At 47.5% G+C, this 19712-nt stretch overlaps 1 protein-coding gene across 1 annotated transcript in view; it reads left to right on the top strand.

Annotated features, from left to right (window-relative positions):
• The window catches only part of GALNT17 (polypeptide N-acetylgalactosaminyltransferase 17), a 682771-nt gene that overhangs the window by 652413 nt on the left and 10646 nt on the right, over positions 1-19712 (top strand). Inside the window, exon 9 of the mRNA XM_075589950.1 lies at positions 531-626. Coding sequence (XP_075446065.1) covers positions 531-626 — 96 coding nt within the window. The remainder of the gene's footprint in view (positions 1-530; positions 627-19712) is intronic.

Here is a 19712-nt window from a genome sequence, read left to right as displayed (position 1 = left end):
AGGCACCAAAAACATAGATTGTAAACACCATGGGGCAGGGACTTGTGCCTGCAAAATGCCTCTGTAAAGTGCTGCGTAAAACTAGCCGCTCTATACATGAACATGCTATTATTATCACTAAGCATCACCCGCATTTGAATGCACCATCTAACAAACATTTGAGACACTTGGTGTGGTCTTCTGTTGGCCGGGGGAAGAAGTGTTATATTATACCTAGAATAGAACCTGTATGCTGGTGAATGTCTGCGGCACTACAGTTGTAATTGCATAAACCCTAATGTCACAAACAAAAGAAGAGCTGTTTAGTTCAGATCATGTTAATAGCTCCTATAAACACAGCCCACCCTAAAAACAAACAGAAGTGCCATAAGATTATCTGGAAAGATATTGTATAGGTCCCTTGGCTTCCCAGCCTTTCTAATGTCTTAAGGACATTGTATGCTGTGCTGTGCACTGACGTGAACTATATTTGAAATGTTTGAATAACACATGCTATCAGAATCCTAAAACCAATATACTTGTTTCCACAGCTCCGGAACAACAAGGCAAAAGATGTGTGTCTAGACCAAGGCCCACAGGAAAATCATACAGCGATAATGTACCCATGCCACGGATGGGGGCCACAGGTTTGATACTTTTTCTATTTATTTTATGGTTTGCAGAACAGTTATAACCATACATAGCAGACTATAAAGATCTACACAATTAAGCAATAATAGACTTGGTAATTCTGGAGTAATTAGCTCTGGTGACTGAATAGCTAAGGGGGTTGTTTATAAAGGTACAAGTATTATTTAAATCCCTGTAGTGATATTATTTATTTGTTTATTTTACATCACATTTCATTTTCAAACACATCTGCAGGAGACTGATTACTGTAGATCTATTAATAAAATAATAAAATAATGTAATGGTAGGCTTTTTATCAAATAGGGTAAAAGTGAAAGACGGTATGTTTTTCTATTTTGAACAGTTTTTTTTAATAGATGATGGTAAAGTATTGGTGTTTATATTGAAATAAAGATTTTTCTTACAGAGTCACTTCAGTCTTTGTGATGCAAGACATGATGTGCAAGTCAATATGAGGGCATAAAAAATAATTTGGTTATAATTTCATATTCAAATGTTATGTGAATCACACATTTAAGTAAAAATGGGTAATTCTTATTGTAACAATATTTATGATGGATGCTATATGCATCACATGGGAATACCCATTGTTACTCATTGTTCATTATTTGCTCAATTTCATGTCATTTGTATAATTTGTTGGGGCATTATGCAAAAATACAAATAGCATATGTCGCAAAAGAGATGTGTAATGCTGTTTCCCACACCCTCTGGGAGATTCTGCCATTACATAGCGTATGGTGCTGGCTACCTGCTGGTTCACAGGATGCTGAGTGGTTCGTCAGTGGTATTGGGGACATCTGGACAGGATTCTGGGGTACATTCCTGGTCTTTATCTCTGTTGGTATAGCTCCTCCATCTGCTACAGGCTCCAGGGATGTGGAGACAATCCCTGCAGGAGAACTTACTTCCACTCCCCCAGATAGATTGCACACCCAGGCAGGAGTATAGTTAACTGGAACATGTATTCCTTTCTGCATATACAGCCACACCACAGGTATCTTCTTCAGCACAGTTCAGGGGGTTGTTTGAACTGGGGCGCTCCCTAGGATTTGTGGCGGAGAAAGTGCTGCAACGCCTAAGCTATTCAAATAAATTGGAATATAGATATGTGATTGTGTACGAAGTGTAAAAGAGTATATAAAAATATATACTGGCTCTTTTTTGATTTCCTGGTTGCTGCTTGACTTCGGAGAAGGGAATCCCGTCTCCTTCTTAGCGTGGCAGTTGTGGTGTGAAGATAGTTAGCGCAAACCTCACGGGCCTCCCGATGTCGATGGAACCGAATGAAATAAAAGGATATGGATAAAAAAGAATTAAAATCTCAGTGTATTAGATACACATGTGGGGGATGGGGGAAGAGGGGGGGGGGGAAAGGGGGAGGGGGGTGAGAGCAGGGGGTGGGAGCAAGGAGGAGGATAATGCTGGAGGGGTTGATAATTGGTTTTCCACTTTAACTAATCAAAGAATACATAAAATTATGGATTCAGTGACTCACACGGGCTTGTGTGGTGTCTCTCCCTCAACGCTGACTGTAGTGGATTTATTACAGACTCATATGCTGGAGTCTCAATATACATAAAACTCACACGGCCTGATGTGAGTCCTTGTCCTCAGAGGGTGATGTCCTGTATGGATGGTGTCTGGGTTGTCTCAGCAGAATTATCCCCCGATGGGTGTAGTGTGTGAGTGTCTCCTCTCCCCATTTCCCAGATGACCAAAAGGAGTGTATGCCAACAAGGGTTAACAACAATAAAAAAGGTCTTTAATGGGTATACAGTGGAGACATAAGCATATGAAATGCAAACATGTGGTGAACCATAAAAAGTATAGAACAATCTATGACAAAATGAAATAAATTATACTAAGACACAATGAAATAAAATAAGACACAATGAAATAAAATGAAATAAAGCAAACACAAGGACTACACTCACACTTGAAGTCAAATAAAATGGCCCAGCCTCAGCCGCTCGGTACACTCCTGCACGGTCTCCTCCTCCGTTCTTGTTCCCACTGGCGCGTCCGGCAGCGGAACCGGAAGAGGGGATCTGCACCGGATGTCCTGTAGTGTGCTGGGTCCCTCTCTCAATGAGCTCCGGCAGGGAACAACATGTTTCGCAATAAGCTTCGTCAGGAGCCTGACGAAGGAACCTGACGAAGCTTATTGCGAAACATGTTGTTCCCTGCCGGAGCTCATTGAGAGAGGGACCCAGCACACTACAGGACATCCGGTGCAGATCCCCTCTTCCGATTCCGCTGCCGGACGCGCCAGTGGGAACAAGAACGGAGGAGGAGACCGTGCAGGAGTGTACCGAGCGGCTGAGGCTGGGCCATTTTATTTGACTTCAAGTGTGAGTGTAGTCCTTGTGTTTGCTTTATTTCATTTTATTTCATTGTGTCTTATTTTATTTCATTGTGTCTTAGTATAATTTATTTCATTTTGTCATAGATTGTTCTATACTTTTTATGGTTCACCACATGTTTGCATTTCATATGCTTATGTCTCCACTGTATACCCATTAAAGACCTTTTTTATTGTTGTTAACCCTTGTTGGCATACACTCCTTTTGGTCATCTGGGAAATGGGGAGAGGAGACACTCACACACTACACCCATCGGGGGATAATTCTGCTGAGACAACCCAGACACCATCCATACAGGACATCACCCTCTGAGGACAAGGACTCACATCAGGCCGTGTGAGTTTTATGTATATTGAGACTCCAGCATATGAGTCTGTAATAAATCCACTACAGTCAGCGTTGAGGGAGAGACACCACACAAGCCCGTGTGAGTCACTGAATCCATAATTTTATGTATTCTTTGATTAGTTAAAGTGGAAAACCAATTATCAACCCCTCCAGCATTATCCTCCTCCTTGCTCCCACCCCCTGCCCTCACCCCCCTCCCCCTTTCCCCCCCCCTCTTCCCCCATCCCCCACATGTGTATCTAATACACTGAGATTTTAATTCTTTTTTATCCATATCCTTTTATTTCATTCGGTTCCATCGACATCGGGAGGCCCGTGAGGTTTGCGCTGACTATCTTCACACCACAATCAGCACAGTTCAAACAGGTCTCCAACCTTGTGATGGTCCCTGGACATCCACCCCCGGCCAAGGGCACAAGAGGCAATCCTTATTCTTCTCTGACTCCCTAATAGAGCCAGAGGAAAGGTATCACTCCTCACTCCCCCAGGGGGAGTGGACAGTGGATGTCAATGCTAGATACACCCCTGTGTGAATATCTGTCTCACTCAGGGGTAGAGACACTGACTAAAAGTCCTAGACCGGATTGGACAGAACACAGGCCTTAGCCCACCTCCTCCCTCGTCACTCGAGAGCTGCTTATTGTGGGGAAAACCAGGATCATTGGTCCTGACACTGCCTGCACTGTTACCAGGGCTTGCATGTCAGGGAGGGCAAACTGGTAGCTAAACCAGACATGGCTACAAATGTAAAAACTTTTAAATGAGATATACATATAACATTGCACTTAGCAATAGTGTACAAAGAAACTGTTTTATATAATGAGATGAGGGAATGCATAGTTAACAATACACTGACCTCCATGTACCTTAATGGAAGTTAATTAATTGTTAACAGTGGATTACTATAATTCTCACAAAACTGAATAGGGGGTTACAAGAGTCAAATTAAACTTGCATCAACCGAGTGCCACTCATGTACGTTATTGATTTAATATGCAAGGATTCACTCAATTCTTATAAAGGTGATCACACAGTAATTAAATGTTTCTGCTATTGACTTGATTGACAGTTGACTCAGTGTCACAGAGACATACTGTACAGCAGGCCTGCACAACTCACGTCCTCGAGGGCTGCAAACAGGCCAGGTTTTCAGGATATCCCTACTTCAGCACAGCTGGCTCAATTAGTGGATCAGTATGACTGGGCCACTAATTGAACCAGCTGTGCTGAAGTAGGGAAATCCTGAAAACCTGGCCTGTTTGCGGCCCTCGAGGACTGGAGTTGTGCAGGCCTGCAGTACAGTAACCTATATCGAGGCTAGTGAAACCCTCCCTTAGACTGGTTATAGGATATAAGCTAGTGAAAGTTGAACTAATAATATTAGTATAGTATACTTCAGAGTTTGCATCTTCAGTCAGTGCTGCTTATCTATTTCTTTCAATTGATTAGATTTGATGCCAGTAACTTTCTAACATTTGACCAAGGCAAACATTCATGTTGGGGAAATTATTTCACTCCTATACAGTACTGTATATCAGGATATCAGGATGTTATCTCAATGTAAATTCCAGTTACCTTAAAAACAGTACAGCAATAGAATAATTTGGAGGATAAAAAGAAAGGTACGTGTGGCCAGAAAATTGGATTTATGTATGTAGCGCTGCTTCCCCCAGCTTGGCTGGAGATAGTCCCTGCAGTGGAAGCAATCTGTCATGCTCTCCCCCTAATAGACTGTAAACTTAGACAGGAGGTATATAAAACAGGAACTTCTTTATTGTAGCCACTGTAGATGGTAATACAGCAGGTACATTCTTTTGTCTGAGGTTCCAGACCTTCTGGATAGTACCTAAGTCCGTTATCAGACTTGAGGCCTGGTGTTTCTTTTCAGCCCCCTGAGGGGCTGAGGGCATGTCTCTATCCCAAGGGGAGAGACTCAGACTGACTATAGTTTAGAACTGCACGTATGGAAACTCGTACCCATGGGACTGTCTGTAGCGGTGGATAATGGCTCTATCAGCCCTACTAAATTTTAACAGTTTATGGGTACCAGCCTTGCCGGACAAAACCCCAAATTTAGGCTCCTTAGGGGCCACCTCTCGGTATAATATGGCAGGTCCCTTAGGTGTAACTACCCCCAAACGAATCTCCTCCACCCTTTTACGAAGTGCCTGCTATTTCTTCTGAGGAGAATTGGCCCTTTCCCCACCAATGGTCTACAGTGGGACCATCCACTAAGAGGAACCGGGTCCTCTGCATGGTAGGAGCATAACCACTAAACATGGGGTCCCACCACTTAAGGGGTTCCCCTGAGGTATTTACTGGCTTTAGGGCTACTTGAGCTAGTGAGTGTCCATCCTAGATGAAACTCCAGACATTACAGATTTTGCAGACAAAGAGGATCTCCGAATGAGGTGAATGACCCAAGAGATTTGGTAACAGACTAGAGGCAGGTATTTCCCCCTCAGAGCTTTCATCAGACCAACCATGAGCCCCCCCAAAGTCCCAGTCTCTTAAGTCGCTGGAAAAAGTTGGTGACAGGCTGCAGCCTCCACTCCTAGGAGAGGCATAGCCAACACTAGCAGCACGGGCAGATGGTATGGTTATCATACCAGTGTCCTGAACAGGGGCAGATACTGTGGGGACACATAGAGTTGCTGTGACCTGGGCCTGACATTGTCTTGGGCAAGTCCCAATGGTTTGGGCCTACCACAGCCCACTGGTATAGCTACTGGGGCTGGGACAGGGGATTCAAGGGTCCGGCGACCCCTTCATCTTAACCAGGACAAATATATCTTGATGTCGGCAGGGGACAGTCCAGTACTTAATACCGGAGGTTCCGGCCGACTTGTCGGAAATGTGGCTGTCGCTGGAGGGATGACATCATCAGCGAGTGCTGTTCTCGTGAGATCCCGGTGGTCGGTCGGGTCCCATGCCGAATGGGACATCAGATCCGGCGGTGCCGGAAGTGCATCACCGCTCTTCACACCGACCGAGGCACCATCCGGCACTTCGTCAGCGTAAGCCACAACTGGAGCCTGGAACAGGTAAGGGGGTGGTTACTCACAGCTCCGAAGGTCGGGGATGTCTGCAGGCTCCGTCGTGTCCACTGCAGGCATATCTTTCTCTCCGATGGGATCCTCCACCGCCATAGGACTCTGCCGGTGCTCTGGACGCACCATGGCCTGCCGAAGGGACGTCTCAGGATCTGGACTCTGTTGCAGACTGCAGGTAGATGGTGTTTTCTCCGCAGGTGGGCTAGATTGGAAGTCAGTCGGATAGCGACCCACAGACACTTGGCTGCATGTCATCTTCCGAGGAGAGCAGGGACACTTCCTTAGGGGAGCGGCGTTGGGGCGCCCCGCGTTCCCTGTCAGCTATTGGTACAGAGCTCTCCCACTCCCGTGCCACCAGGGGAAGCACACGCAACTCTCCCTGGGCAGTCCGCTTTCACTGGAGATTGGCTGGTAAGGGTTCCAGTCCTGGAACCGGCGAGGGCTTCGGGGCTTTCATTGACTCTGTTCCAGACCACTTGGGCCTTCCGGCGCGATGGTAGGGCACACTGGCCCACGATAACATCTGCGGATGGAAGGGCAGTAGAGGCCGGTTGGTGTAGCGGCTCGGTCTTCCGCTTTAATAAAGGCCCTGGTATTAGGCCGGCTGCATGAAATAGGCCCAACAGTTTGAGCACATAGAGGTGGGACTCTCTTCACCTCCAGAGTGTCGGCATTGGGGACAGATGCACCGCATGTGGCACTATCCATTTATGGTGATCACCAGGTAGCCTCCTGGTAGATGGAAGGTGGATATCTCCAACATAGACATTTTCTGCTTGCAGCATTTTGAGGTAGCGGATTCAGAGCAGCGGTATTAAAGTTACTCCAATCACTAGCTCAGCTCCATGGAGCTCTGATTAGCTCTCAATTTGTGCCTCCTCCCTATGGTGGAATTTGGAGCAGGGGCATGAAAGAGCAAGGCGTGACTTGGCTCCGGCTGAGCCAGTCACAGTGGGGGGGTGCAGGTTCGGTTTGGTGTCGAAGCTTGCAACTTTTTGCAGGATATATAGCTTGCACTTTGCAATAAGCCCATGCAGTCCCATTTTTAGGGCTTGAATGCCATTTTAGGTGGTCCGCTACATGTGGTGTGCCCCCTGATGCAGGAGCCACCATTTTGAGTGAACAGATAGTACAGGCAATCTGGAGAAAAGGTACACAGGGTTCATGGTGACGCCTCAGTGGCCCGTCCCTTACGTTGCATTCAAGTAAAGATTGAGAGTAACCACACTCCCTGAGCAAAGCCCCAGAGTATGCCCCAGCAATTTCTTTCTTTGGAAGAAGAGTATCCACGCTCCCTGGTGTAGCATCACAGTACACCCCAACAAAGCAGTCTTTTTAAGAGCTACAGTATGAGGGTACACGCTCCCTGGTGTAGCCTCAGGGTACGCCCCAACATAATCTTGATTTCGGCAAGGGTCTAGGTAACCTCCTCCCTGGTGACGGTTCGGAGAGAGATCCCCCCCCTTCCTTACTGCTGCACTGTACTAAAAGCCTGCCTTGTTGCTGCATCTCAGCAGAGCCTCCAATTGTAGCACTGCTTTTCCCCCACCCCACCCTATGGGAGATTGGCTGGCTTTCAGGTGTGAGTTGCTGCATGGTACCTGTAGGCTGCAGGAGATCTGAGGGTCTGCGATGTTGTGGGGATAACAGGGCAGGCTTTTGGATGTCTCAGGCTTCATTCTTCTCTTGGTGCAAGCGTCTCCATCCATGCAGGCTCCAGCTTGGCTAGAGAAAGTCCCTGCAGGGGAACCAATCTGTCATACTCTCCCCCTAATAGACTGTAAACTTAGACAGGAGGTATATAAAACAGGGACTTCTTTATTGCAGCCACTGCATATAGTAATACAGCTGGTACATTCTTTTGTCTCAGATCCCAGACCTTCTGTACAGTACCTACAGTAGGCCCGTTATCAGACGTGAGACCTGGTATTTCTCTTCAGCCCCATGAGGAGCTGAGGGCATGTCTCTATCCCAAGGGTAGAGACACAGACTGACTATAATTTAGAACTGCCTCTTCCTTAGTGCAGAAGGGTAGGGCAGAAGATCTGCACCCGGATTGGGCAACACACAGACCCTGGCACACCTCTACTCCTGCAACTCAAGGAAGCTGCTGAGGGGGGGTAAACCCAAGATAGGGGGGCCTGACACAGCCTGCATCTATCAGGACTTACGTGACGAGGGCAGACTGGTAGCCACCAGACATGGCTACATGTAAAAAATTATCCTGTGGAATACAATTACTTTGCATTTTGTAGTTAAGGAGGCCTCCTACGGAGTTTATATTTCTCAGACATTCACATTGAGGATGATATTTAATTTGGAATATTCTGCAAGACTGACCATTGAAAAAAGATTTCACAAACAAACTATTGTTAGAGATACATAGCCCCAGAAAAAGCTGCATAAAATTATGATATGTAATAAAGTCCATTAACTGAATATACATATATTTATCAGGTGCCAAAACACATACACATTACATTTAAGAGTTTAGCAGATCATATTGTGAGTTATATTTTCCTGCCACAGTGGAATGGAGCACTGCAAAATCTGAGGGCTGTTTTACATGTATCTGTAAGCGTCAACATATTCAGTTTGTTGGAGATATCATAGGAGGAGTGAGTATAAGCAAATACGTTATGATATCTATACATTTCTTCATCTTGCAATATCATTTTTTCCATATTATGAGAATGAAAAAAATCTCTGTCAAGTTTCCACTGGTGTAAACTCCATCACCATACTAGCAATGTCTTATAGATAGCCCGCTACAGTATGTTCTGAAGCTCATTTTAGCAGAATAGATAAGCTCTGCATAATACTGTAAAAATGAACATCTTACACTTTTATCATGTACCCAATATGTCTAAAATACTGGACCCACAATGTATACATCAGGTGGTATCACTCTACAGTAGTAGAAAAGATGTGGCAGAAAAATATCTCATCTAGTGCTACTTTTAAAGAATCTGTGGCCTCTGTGTGACCATGGACGCATGTGGCTGCACCTCCAGGCTATTAGCTACACCTGTAAGACAGATATGAATTCTTGAGATATGTCATACACTGTAGTTACACATGGAATCACACTTACACTATAAGCTACAGTTGTTGGAATTACAATTAAGTGAAAGTACAATGGCATGTTTTCATGTGTTCATGTTTAACGGTTGCTTCAGAAGCTAAAAAATTTAAATAATTGCACATATGTAGAACTGATTCCCTATTTGCACAGGTACCTGTACAATGCCAAATACCATAGAATACAGTATGTAACACTTACTGTAGTGACCTAGTTAACAGCTAATACAATGCAGAGGAAAGAATGAATCAGCAATTCCAAAGATGTCCTGAACAAAGATGAGTTACCCAGCTGTTCTAAGAAATGTACACATATAGAGGATGGCACCATGTAAGCCCGTAGAATAGACAAAAAAGTAAGGTAGAAGTGATACCTTTAATAGCTAACTCATGGTTTAAAGAGTGCAAATTGTTTTGTTTTTTGTTTGTTTTTTACAAATTAAGCTGAAACAGCAGGTCATATTTAATAATTCAAGAATTACATCCTAGTAAGTCTGAATATACAGATGTAAATGAATGGGATGCACAAAGTAGCATGGAAATGTACATTAGGCTGGAATTATGGTAAGGGTGTGAGGTGTCTGGGCAGAAGGTTATTGAAACACAACAATGAAACAAAGGACATGTAGATGGGTAAGGAATTAGAGTGAAGGTGTGAGGTAGAGAGAGCTGGATGTCCGTATCTGGGAATACTTAATTACAAAGGTTTAATGTATTTATATTTCATTAAGAGATATAAATACTTTTCCCCAATTGAGTGCTGCATTCAATGTGTCAAACATTTGTATTGCATGTGTAAGCACAGCAAAATCAGACAAAAAGAAAGGAAATCCCTGCCCTGAAGAGCTTACAATCTAAGTGGTATGATGGGAGACGTACAGAGACAGCAGGTGAGAGAATAAATATTGTAGATGGTAGTGCTTGGTCACAATGGGGTGGTAGGAGTGACTGTGGGTGTGGGACAATAGCCATGAGGGCAGACTATTGGGATGCTTGATTTGTGGGGTTAGTTTTAAGGAAGATCAGTATTAAATCAGAAGGTTAACACCATTTACAGGGGAAGAGATGTCAGGGAGGTGTGTGTGAGATCAGGTGTGTATGTCTGGGTTCAGGCTTAGGGGAGATCCCCAGCAGCAAGAAGTAGTAGATAGAGGGTGTGAATAGAGGGTGGGTGTGGGTGTTTTTTATTGGGGGTAAATAAGGTGTTTGGAGAGAAGTGTATAAATAATGGTGTAGTGGAGAGTGGGGAAGTTGGAGAGAACAGAGAAGTTCACAAAGGAGTGAGGAAACAGTAAACAGAAAACGCAATAGGGAGGGCATATTGAGATGCAGGAGGAGAGACTTCCCCGTTATTGGAGGATAGGATGAATACAAATAATCACAGCATTTAGCAAGTCAAGTTCTCACAGTTGCAAAGTTGTTGTTGTGCAGTCCAGATTTTCCTCCAATTTCAACTCCAAATTAACTCTACAGACACTTTAAATGTGACACTGTGATGTTACACATAGCCATGTGGCTCACAGCCAAGATAGACTGTATTAAATACTCTGATCACATGCATTTGACTAACAATTAAGGGAGGGGTTTGCCTAATCAACTCACAGAAACATACCAAATAGATGTTAATTAGATTTTAAGTTCTCTTTCAATTGATAGAAGAAATTAGCTCACTGCAACATACCTGTTTGAAGAAACGAATCAGAATGTCAGCTCAGATATTCAGAATGCATCCATGACCAAAGACATAGAAAGAAAACATTCCGAGACGATAACTACAAAATCAACTCCACAGACACTTCAAATGTGATACTTTGATGTTACACACAGCTGGGACAGTTGGGATCTCTCTCCCAAAACCTTGGGTTTCCGTTCCTTCAATAGGTGCTAACTTAGAAAGGGACACATTCCTAACTGAAAAACAATAAAATATGTCAGGACACATTTTAATACACATGACTATACACTACCGACACACTTTATTGAAGTGTGGTCGGTACCGCAAGCCGGGAAATCTCCCGGCTTGCTAGTGGCCGCCCCTCGGCGTGCCGCGCGTCATAGACGCGCGGTCACGCGTCATCGGGAGCGTGCGCCCCCTGCACGCGTGTCCAGGGGCTCCCCGAGGGAGCCCTGGTGTCCCGCGATCGCGGGACAGCGGCAGGGGGTTCCGGGGGACCCGGCGGACCCGGCAGCGGTAGGGAGAGCGCCCCGATCGGAGGGCGCTCTTCCGCTGCTTCGGCGCGCGCCCGTCACACTCGGGCGCGCGCCAGGCTACTGCTGCGGCACAGAACGGGCAAATGCTCGAATAAACTGTGCCGCAGCAGTACACAAAAATCCAAGTATAGAACTCACAGTGACAACCCCAGTCATAACTCTGTAGAACCTGCTTCTAGAAAATAAGGAGCAGCTATATATACCGTTACTTCTATATTACATAGTTGGGAGGGGAGGAAACTAACTTGAGTGATTCCATACAGTTAATAATTTAAGGCTGGTAATCCTTTACAGCAGGCCTGCACAACTCGTAAAGCTAAAAGGGCCGAAATGCTCCAAGGGAAAAAAAATTGGTCCGCACGGGTAAAATCATCATCATTATCATCATCTCTCATCTAGAAACTCTCATCATCATCCTCATATCTCCCCCAGAACCCCTCACTATCAACCTTTGCGATACTCCCCATCTATCTCTCATACCCCCATCTCTCCCCCTCACATAATACTCCCTCTCCACAAACACAAAATACCCCACTGTACACCACACACATCCCAACCCCCCTGCACCTCACATCCTTCTCCCCCCCTGCACCTCACATCACTCTCCCCCCTGCACCTCACACCTCTCCCCCCTGCACCTCACACCACTCTCCCCCCTGCACCTCACATCACTCTCCCCCCTGCACCTCACATCACTCTCCCCCCCTGCACCTCACACCACTCTCCCCCCATGCACCTCACACCACTCTCCCCCCCTGCACGTCACACCACTCTCCCCCCTGCACCTCACATCACTCTCCCCCGCTGCACCTCACATCACTCTCCCCCCCTGCACCTCACATCACTCTCCCCCGCTGCACCTCACACCACTCTCCCCCCTGCACCTCACACCTCTCCCCCCTGCACCTCACACCTCTCCCCCCTGCACCTCACACCACTCTCCCCCCTGCACCTCACATCACTCTCCCCCCTGCACCTCACATCACTCTCCCCCCTGCACCTCACACCACTCTCCCACCCTGCACGTCACACCACTCTCCCACCCTGCACGTCACACCACTCTCCCCCCTGCACCTCACATCACTCTCCCCCGCTGCACCTCACATCACTCTCCCCCCCTGCACCTCACATCACTCTCCCCCCCTGCACCTCACACCACTCTCCCCCGCTGCACCTCACATCACCCCCCCTGCACCTCCAATCACCCCCCATCACCTCCAATCACCCCCCTGCACCTCCAATCAACCCCTGCACCTCCAATCACCCCCCCTGAAACTCCAATCACCCCCCCTGCAACTCCAATCACCCCTCCCTGCACCTCCAATCACCCCCCTGCACCTCTAATCACCCCCCCCTACACCTCCAATCACCCCCCTGCACCTCCAATCACCCCCCCTGCACCTCCAATCACCCCCCCTGCACCTCCAATCACCCCCCCCCTGCACCTCCAATCACCCCCCCTGCACCTCCAATCACCCCCCCTGCACCTCCAATCACCCCCCCTACACCTCCAATCACCCCCCTGCACCTCCAATCACCCCCCCTGCAACTCCAATCACCCCCCTGCAACTCCAATCACCCCCCCTGCAACTCCAATCACCCTCCCTGCACCTCCAATCACCCCCCCTGCAACTCCAATCACCCCCCCCCCGCACCTCCAATCACCCCCCTGCACCTCTAATCACCCCCCCCTACACCTCCAATCACCCCCCCTACACCTCCAATCACCCCCCCTGCACCTCCAATCACCCCCCCTGCACCTCCAATCACCCCCCCTGCACCTCCAATCACCCCCCCTGCACCTCCAATCACCCCCCCTGCACCTCCAATCACCCCCCCTGCACCTCCAATCAACCCCTGCACCTCCAATCACCCCCCCTGCAACTCCAATCACCCCCCTGTAACTCCAATCACCCTCCCTGCACCTCCAATCACCCCCCCTGCACCTCCAATCACCCTCCCTGCACCTCCAATCACCACCCCTCCTACACCTCCAATCACCCCCTGCACCTCCAATCACCCCCTCTGCACCTCCAATCACCCTCCCTGCACCTCCAATCACCCCCCAGCACCTCCAATCACCCCCCCTACACCTCCAATCACCCCCTGCACCTCCAATCACCCCCTCTGCACCTCCAATCACCCCCCTGCACCTCCAATCACTCCCCCCTGCACCTCCAATCACCCCCCTGCACCTCCAATCACCCCCCTGCACCTCCAATCACCCCCCTGCACCTCCAATCACACCCCCTGCACCTCCAATCACCCTCCCCCTGCACCTCCAATCACCCCCCCCCTGCACCTCCAATCACCCTCCCTGCACCTCCAATCACCCCCCTGCACCTCCAATCACCCCCCTGCACCTCTAATCACCCCCCTACACCTCCAATCACCTCCCCCGCACCTACAATCACCCCCCCTGCACCTACAATCACCCCCCCTGCACCTCCAATCACCCCCCCTGCACCTCCAATCACCCCCCCTGCACCTCCAATCACCCCCCCCTGCACCTCCAATCACCCCCCCCTGCACCTCCAATCACCCCCCCCCCTGCACCTCCAATCACCCCCCCTGCAACTCCAATCACCCCCCCTGCAACTCCAATCACCCCCCCTGCACCTCCAATCACCCCCCTGCACCTCCAATCACCCCCCTGCACCTCCAATCACCCCCCTCCTACACATCCAATCACCCCCCTCCTACACCTCCAATCACCCCCTGCACCTCCAATCACCCCCTCTGCACCTCCAATCACCCCCCCTGCACCTCCAATCACTCCCCCCTGCACCTCCAATCACCCCCCCCTGCACCTCCAATCACCCCCCCCTGCACCTCCAATCATCCCCCCCTGCACCTCCAATCACACCCCCTGCACCTCCAATCACCCCTCCCCTGCACCTCCAATCACCCCCCCCCTGCACCTCCAATCACCCCCCTGCACCTCCAATCACCCCCCCTGCACCTCCAATCACCTCCAATCACCCCCGCATCTCCAATCACCCCCCCCCGCATCTCCAATCACCCCCCCTGCACCTCCAATCACCCCCCCATGCACCTCCAATAACCCCCCCTGCACCTCCAATCACCTCCCCCCCGCACCTCCAATCACCCCCCCCTGCACCTCCAATCACCCCCTGCACCTCCAATCACCCCCCCTGCACCTCCAATCACCCACCCTGCACCTCCAATCACCTCCAATCACCCCCCTGCACCTCCAATCACCCCCCTGCACCTCCAATCACCCCCCATGCACCTCCAATCACCCCCCCTGCACCTCCAATCACCCCCCCTGCACCTCCAATCACCCCCCCCTGCACCTCCAATCACCCCCCCTGCACCTCCAATCACCCCCCCCTGCACCTCCAATGACCCCCCTGCACCTCCAATGACCCCCCCTGCACCTCCAATGAACCCCCCTGCACCTCCAATCACCTCCAATCACCCCCCCTGCACCTCCAATCACCCCCCCTGCACCTTCAATCACCCCCCCTGCACCTCCAATCACCCCCCCCTGCACCTCCAATAACCCCCCCTGCACCTCCAATCACCCCCCCTCACCTCCAATCACCCCCCCTGCACTTCCAATCACCCCCCCCCACCTCCAATCACCCCCCTGCACTTCCAATCACCCCCCCCCGAACCTCAATCACCCCCCCTGCACCTCCAATCACCCCCCCTGCACCTCACCCCCTGCACCTCACATCACCCTTCCTGCACCTCACATCACCCTTCCTGCACCTCAATTCACCCTTCCTGCACCTCACATCCCCTGCACCTCACATCCCTGCACCTAATCTCCCCTACACCTCACCTCAATGCACCTCACCCCCATGCACCTCACCTCAATGCACCTCACATCACCCCCAGGACCGAGGGGAATCGCCGCCATTTATTTATTTTTGTTAAGTTTTTTTTTTTTAAGTTTTTTTTTTTTTTAAATCTTATCGCGGGCTGCACAGAGAGGCCGGGTGTGGGCCATATGTTGTGCAGGCCTGCTTTACAGGAATTACTGGTCCTCCAAGAGCGGACTACACATGAGTTTATATACCCATGTTTTTCTTTCTCTCTGAGTTCTGAAATTTCCCTTCATATTTTAACTTTTATGTGCTTATTATTATAATTAGGGCTACAAAAGCATTCCTCTGTACTGTAGGTGTAACTGTTTTTTATGATTAATGGTGTAGTGATGCATGTTCATTCTTTTTCTTATTGTTTGTCCTGTTTCACCTACAATGGCGAGAAAAATGTTTTGAACCCCTTAGGATTTTCACATATTTCAAAAAAGAAATCCCAAATATTGCACTCAATGGGTGTAAAAATATAGGTAGGACAATGTATAGTCCAAGGTAATGTTAACCTAATATATGCTTGTAACAAAAATAATACAATTTTATTAATCATAGTCATAACAATATAACGTGAAGGGTATATATACAGGTGAGTTAACATCTAGGTGGTGGAAATGCTGTGTAGTGGAGGTATATGGCTCCTCCTAAGCCTACTGTATATTGGACAGCCTATATCAATGGGACAAGAATCCCTAGGAAATGATAATATTATTAATACAATGTATAATATGTCTACATATAGTAGGTGACCCAAATATACTGTTGCTGGATTGCACAAATAGTGCTATTGTTGCCTATCTACTGAGACAGCAACCTGCTTGTAAAAGAGTGCCAAACAAGCAAAGTAAGTTCACTTGCGAAGTGACCTATTCATGATACGGACGGAAGTGACACATAAGTATCCAACAATGCCTTTGTATACTCAGATGTATCTAGATGTTTGCTATTTAGTTGTCATGTTGTAACACATAGCAAAAAACCAAGGCAAGTAGCAACAGTCTCTATTCCTGCATGCCAAAAGCTCAACACAGTGTCAGACGCATGTAGACAAACAGCGTGTATCCCTGTCAGCATCCAATTGCTGCTTGTATATACTGTAGACCGATGCAATCAGCTTCTAGATGTATTTAGGTAAGTATACATACATCGGTATAACCACTAACCAAATAAAATGTTATTATTTTAGTTACACGGCATATATTAGGTTACCATTACCTTGGACTATGCATTGTCCTACCTATGTTTTTGCCCCCATTGAGTGTAATATTTGGGATTCTTTTCCGGCCAAAACTTTGGTTTTGACCGTTTTTTGTATAACTGTATACCATATTCCCATATGCACCATGGGAACTTGTCTTTATTTCTACCTGGGATTGGAGAGCAATAGGTATTCTCTGTATGTTTAAAACCTAAAATGTTATTAGATCTTAATCTAAGTTCTAATAATAGATAAAGATAACCTGATTTTAAAAAAATGCCAAACAAATGATACTTTTTCAATATTAATTTATCGACAAATGACTCAACATTCAAAATCCATGTGTGGAACAGTAGGTAAACCTTTAGATTCAGTACTTGGTGGCATCCCCTTGAGAAGCAATGACTTCAACTAAGTGTTTCCTGTAACTGCTGGTTAGTCTTGCATATCAGTTTTGAGGAATCTCAGCCCATTCCTCCTTACAGAACTGCTTTAACTCAGTGACATTTGAGAGCTTCCTTGCATGGACAGTGTCACTGGAGATTCCTGTGGCGGGTTGGATCTCAGTGGCCAGAACAGCAGGAGCATAGTAGGGGTCACAAGCAGGTCAGAGGCAGGCAGCAGATAGCGTAGTCGGGTAACAAGCAGAGGTCGGCAACGAGGAGACTGGAACAGGACAGGGGAGCAGGAAAAAGTCGGGGAGCATGGACTGAGACCGGGGAGCATGGACTGAGACCGGAGAGCAGGGACTGAGACCGAGGAACAAACAGGGACAAGCCAAATTACCAGCAAGGGCCTTTACTATGAACAGAATCAAATACAGAACTGGTACAGGAACAGATCAGGATCAGAGACAGAAGCATGTGCATAGGAGTCTGACTCAAAACAAAGGCAAGGAACCAAACAGGAAGCAGAACTATAAGACAGAGAGAGGAGCAACAAGAAGACAGACAGAAGAACCCAGAGCAGACAGAAAGCAGCAGCACACCCGGTGGACAAGGAAAGAACTATGGCTAGGCAGGATGTCTAGGAGACCCTGACAGACAGCTCAATTCAGGCCCTGCCACAACATTTCAATGGGGTTTAGATTCAGACTTTGACTAAGCCATTCTAGAATGTGGAATTTCTTCTTCTGCAGCCATTCTTTTCTAGATCTGCTTGTATGTTTAGAATCATTGTCTTGCTGCATGACCCACTTTCGGTTCAGCTTCAGCTCACAGACGGATGGCATGACATTCTCTTCTAGACTCTTCTGATACAATGCACAATTCATGGTTGTGTCAATGATGGCAAGCCATTCTGGTCCTGAGGCAGCAAAGCATCCTCAAACCATCGCGCTACCACCACCACCACACTAGACAGTTGAGATGAGGATCTTCTGTTCGAACGCAGTGTTTGATTTTAACCAAACATAACGTTTCTCATTGAGGCTAAAAAGTTCTACATTTGACTCATCTGTCCAGAAAATATTATTCTAGAAGTGTTGTGTATCATCTATGTGCTATTTGGCGAACTTCAGATGGGCAGTAATGTTTTTTTTTTTTTTAAAGAGTAGTAGTTTCCTCCTTGCTATCCTTCCATGAACATCATTCTTGTTCAGTCTATTTCTGATAGTTGAATCATGAACACTCACATTAGCCAAGGTGAGAGTGGCCTGCAAATCCTTGGATGTTACTCTGAGGTTCTTTGTGACTTTGTTTTGGAGAGATTTTGGTAGGATGACCACTCCTGGGTAAAGTGGCTGTGGTCTTTAACTTTCTCCATATTTTGACTTTCTGTCTGACAGTGGATTGGTGGAGCCCCAAATCTTTAGAAATGGTTTTGTAACCCTTTCTAGACTGATGAGCATCAATAACTGCTTGTCTGAGGTCCTCAGAGACATCTTTTCAACGTGACATAACGTGTTTCCACATACCTGTATGGTAAGACCAAAATCACTAAGTGTCATATTCTCTAGCCTGCTGTACCCATGCTTGGCCACCGGGACTGCTGCCACTCTCAATGTCTTGTTCTAGCCTGCAGTACCTATACTTGTCCACCGGGATTGATGCTGCTAAACTAAGGAACATTCCAGACTCTGATACCTGACACCTCTGCACCTGTGCTCCACCTCCCAGCCTGCCTATATAAACCTCCCATTCCTGTTCCTCCCTTGCCTCTGTTTCAAGTCAGACTCCGATCCACATGCCTCTGATCCTGATCTGTTTCTGTACCTGTATTTGAGTCTGTTCGCAGTAAGGCCCTTGCTGGTAATCTGGCTTGTCCCTGTTTGTTCCCGTTCTCAGTCCCTGCTCCCAGACCTGTCCCTGCTCGCCTGTCCTGTTCCAGTCTCCTCGTTGCCGACCTCTGCTTGTTACCTGACTTCGCTACCTGCCGCCTGCCTCGGACCCCTGCTTGTTACCTGACTTCGCTATCTGCCGCCTGCCTCTGATCTCTGCTTGTGACCCCTACTACGCTCCTGCTGTTCCGGCCACCGAGATCCTACCCACCACAGGAGTCTCCCGTGACACTAAGTTTCTGATCTTTATATATGATGGGGCCTCCCAAACACACCCCTGAAGATCTACCTAATTATTTAAACACCTGATTCTAATTATCCCCTTTAATTTAACAGATAAAACATAGGCTTCAATTACTTTTGCACATACATTGACTCTTAATTACTCATTGTTTGTCTAATTCATACATGATTTTGTTTCAAAAGACATGGAACTAGTTGATAGAAACCCTATTAGATATCTGAGAAAAAAATGGTTTTGATACAAGAAGGTTATCATGGAAGACCCATGGAATTTCCGTAATTATTATTGGGGTTCACAAAAAAAATCTTGCCACTGTATATAAAAATCCACCATTAAGGTATTGTGTATATGTTATCAGGTGTACAACTGTGCATGTGGCACAGATGGGGCTATAGTGGATCTGGAACACATTGGAATGCTTCCTTCCCAAAGCAATACCTAGAAATCATGTTTGC

Source organism: Ascaphus truei, chromosome 3 (assembly GCF_040206685.1).
Source record: "Ascaphus truei isolate aAscTru1 chromosome 3, aAscTru1.hap1, whole genome shotgun sequence".
In the NCBI taxonomy this organism is placed as follows: Eukaryota; Metazoa; Chordata; class Amphibia; order Anura; family Ascaphidae; genus Ascaphus; species Ascaphus truei.
This window is presented reverse-complemented; position numbering and strand designations above follow the sequence as displayed.